The sequence below is a fragment of the Echinops telfairi genome, unplaced genomic scaffold (assembly GCF_000313985.2).
Source record: "Echinops telfairi isolate 266 unplaced genomic scaffold, ASM31398v2 ScPeMD7_7469;HRSCAF=8507_0, whole genome shotgun sequence".
Classification (NCBI taxonomy): Eukaryota; Metazoa; Chordata; class Mammalia; order Afrosoricida; family Tenrecidae; genus Echinops; species Echinops telfairi.
In genome coordinates, this window is record NW_022111372.1 from 38270100 (window position 1) to 38273858 (window position 3759).

Genomic DNA, 3759 nt, shown 5'->3' on the forward strand with positions numbered 1-3759 from the left:
TATTGATTTTAGATCCCTTCTTGTTCCCTTGTCCCTGGCTTTTCTAGACTCCCACTCCCCTTTCCCCACCTCCTCCTCTCCTATATCCCACTGGAGCTGTTGGCCCCATTATTTTCTCCTCAGGAGTGTTTATCCAATATATCTTATATAGATAGACATGGGGGGGGGGTCTGTCTGTTGACTTTTATGGATGTTTTCCGATTGAGTCTGATAAGGTGCCAAGCCTTGCCCCTGAAGTCTATTTTGGGATTCCTCAGGGACTTCATTGCTTTGCTCCCCTTGCTGCTCTGTTGCACGCCCTTCGTGGTAGACCTGGAATTCTAACTCAGTGAGTACTGACAACTGACTGTATGTGTCCAGTGATCACAGCCGTGAGTGTCCGCCAACAGGACCATGGGAAACAGACTTTAGAGTGACTCTTATGCTCTCCATCTCCTGGAGTTCATGGTCTGGGCGGTGTCCTGTCCTTGCATGTGGGAGGCTCCTGTGACTTGCAAGAAGCTACATAGAATACACCCATGGTCATGGGAATCACCATTAAATATGTATGGGATTACATTATGTAAGCCCAAGGCCTGTCTTGTGAGCCCCCTGATTGTGAGCTCCCTGTGGGGCAGAGGCTGCCCGGCAAGGGGCTGAGGGCAGCATCCAGCCAACAGGCGGCCAAGACTGAGGTCCTCATCGCAACAACCTGTAAAGAACAGACTCCTGTCAACATCCACATGAGCATGGAAAGATCCTTCCCTCGTTGAATCTCAGATGAAAGACGCTCATGAGAGGCCTGCAGAGAACCCAGTCTGTGACTGGGGCTCCTGAGCCACAGAGATTGAGAGATACTCAATGTGGGCTGTTCTGAGCCACAAAGTTGGTGGTGTGGGACACCAACAGAACCTAAACACACAAGCCCATATAGAAATCTACAGAGATGTGGAGATGATTGAGAACACTGGGGAAGGGTCGTGGAGAAATTCCGTTATTAGGAGAGAGAGAGAAAGAGAGAGAGAGAGAGAGAGAGAGAGAGAGAGAGAGAGAGAGAGAGAGAGAGAGAGAGAGAGACTAAAAACATAAGCATAGGCGTAGGTGCTGGCAAGATGCATTTTTTGAGTGTGGAGTTTTTCCGTTCGCTTCAACTGTAATCTCTCCGTTTACACAGGCGCCCCACTGATAGGACAGTACAATGTGGAAGCAGAAGTCATTTATGATTATATGTTTAAGTCTCGGTTTTGGGGTGGCGAGCCTGTGCCCCTGATTGGGACTGTCTCAAGTGTTTCTCGGCATCTTCCCCCACCCCTGAGGTGAGTCAGGACGGTTAGCGGGGCCTGCACTTGGGGGTTCCCTTTCTTTCACGTGGATTAGGCTCTGGGAAAATAATTTTCTTTGAGGACAGCCCCTTAATAAGGAGGACAGAATACACTGGGCACATTTTAAGTGGTTATTTTTCCTTTCCTCCTGCTGCGAACTCAAGTGATTTTTTTCTCTGAGCTTCGCACACAGAGTCCCTGATGGAACTCCTTGAGGGAAAACTTAGGGATATGTAGGGTCCCCCTAACGCTAGGCCTCTAGGATCTTTTTTTTTTTTTTTTAATCTCTCTAGCTTATCCTTATCCAGTCTCCGATGACGAGTCAATTATCCATCATGTGTTCCTCCCTGATGCTGGCTAATCACCCACCTACACTCCAGCACGGCCACTGGTGTGATTCAGAAACCCAAAACCAAAGGCCCAAGACATTATCATTGTGTCTGACTATGGGGGGTGCCAACCGTGCCCAACATGGCCTAGAATACGAAGAGCTCCTGCTCTCTCCCAAGCAGAAGGGCCGCGGAGATAATGGATACACTGAGCCAGGCCCAGAGAGAGAGAGGCCTTGGCCGTGAGAAAGCATTCAGAGTTCCAGGTCAAGATATTAAGGTATAGTCATAAACTGTGGTCCGGAGCTCGAGGTCTCCCTTCACAAAGTGGCAATGACCTGGTCTTTACAGGGGATAAAGAACACCCACCCTATTGGTGTTTAACCCATTGGGAAAGCACTTAGCAGAACTTTGGATTCATATAGATGTCCACTGCGGACTGGGAGGAGCCCCGGTGGCGTTGGGGCTATGTTAGGCTGCTAGGGACAAAGTCAGCAGTTGCACCCCACCCGCCTGTCAGGGGCAGAAGCACTTGGGGTTCTTCTGCTGTAAAGAGTTGCAGTCTCATCAGCAGGGGCGGTTCTGCTCCGTCCTGCAGGGTTGCTATGAGCCACAGTGGAATTGAGGGCATTGAGGGATTGTGGTTTTTTGGTTTGGCTATTGACTGGGCCATGTTCTGAGCACATGAAGCAGGAAGAAGGACATCGCCACCCTCCGCTGCCCTCCGTGACCCCCTGCCCATGAAACCAGGCTAGAACCAGGCTCCCTGCTCCTACTTCCGTGGGGCCACAGATCCCAGCAGGGCACTGAGGCTCAGACCCCTTCTAGAGTTTATAGGCTGAACAACATCCCCATCAAACAAACATCCCTGTTGAGGCCGTGGAGCGGACTGGGACACCAAGCAGGAAGGGGAAGAGCATCATGCAGCCTCCGGTGGGACAACACACAACACAGAGGGGTATAAAAGTCCCAGAGCAACTCATTTGTTCACTCACTCATTCAGTCTCTCCCTCCTTCACTCATCCCTCTCACCACCTCTTTCATCCACACACCATGGCCGCATCCACCATGTCCGTCTGCTCCAGTGACCTGAGCTATGGCAGCCGAGTCTGCCTGCCTGGCTCCACTGAGTCTTGCACCAGCTCCTCCTGGGAGGTGGACGACTGCCCTGAGAGCTACTGTGAGCCCTCCTGCTGTGCCCCCAGCTGCTGCCAGTCCTGCTGCTGTGCCCCCAGCTGCTGCCAGTCTTCCTGCTGTGCCCCCAGCTGCTGCCAGTCTTCCTGCTGTGCCCCCTCCTCCTGCCAGTCCTCCTGCTGTGCCCCCAGCTGCTGTGCCCCAGCCCCTTGCCTGACTCTGGTCTGCACCCCTTGCCAATCAGTCTGTGCCAGCTCCTGTGGGCCTTCCTGCTGTCAGCCTATGAGCTGCTCATCCTGCCCCTGCTGTAGGCCCGTCTGCTGTAAGCCTGTGTGCTGTAGGCCTGTCTGCTGTAAGCCTGCATGCTGCACACCTGTCTGCTGCAAACCTGTCTGTTGCACACCTGTCTGCTGCAAGCCTGTCTGTTGCACACCTGTCTGCTGTAGGCCTGTCTGTTGCACACCTGTATGCTGTAGGCCCGTCTGCTGTGGGGCCGGCCCCTGCTCATCCTCTTGCTGCCAGCCCTGTGGCCCCTCCTGCTGCAAACCCTCTTCCTGCATGTCCCTCATCTGCCAGCCTGTGTGCAAGCCCGCCTGCTGTGCCCCAGCCTCCTCCTCCATGTCCCTGCTCTGCCGCCCTGCGTGTCCCCGCCCGGCCTGCTGTGGCACCTCATGCTGCTGTTGACCAGGCACTCCCCAGGGCCAGCTCCAGATGCCCCCATGGCTGCCTTCTGTGCACCACTCAGGCCTGGAGCTGCCCCTCCCTGAGACTTGGACCCCTGCATAGCTCTATGCTTCCCTTGTGACCTTTGCCCCCTGACCTTCTGGGAGCTCCCCCGCACCCCAAGTTGGTCTCAGTCTCCAACCTGTCAGTGCTTACATAAATAAACTCCCCTGATGCTTTGCTTTGCGTTGTCAGTCTCTGGCGGGGCACAGGCTCTGGACAGACGTCGGTCTACCCAGACACAAATACTCTCTGAACTCGTTACTCACAAA

General features: G+C 53.9%; 1 protein-coding gene across 1 annotated transcript in view; it reads left to right on the forward strand.

Annotated features, from left to right (window-relative positions):
* The window catches only part of LOC105978872 (keratin-associated protein 10-8-like), a 3744-nt gene extending 296 nt beyond the window's left edge, over positions 1-3448 (forward strand). The window contains exons 2-3 of the mRNA XM_045284545.1: positions 1154-1295; positions 2716-3448. Coding sequence (XP_045140480.1) covers positions 1154-1295; positions 2716-3448 — 875 coding nt within the window. The remainder of the gene's footprint in view (positions 1-1153; positions 1296-2715) is intronic.
* Positions 3449-3759: the final 311 nt, after the last annotated feature.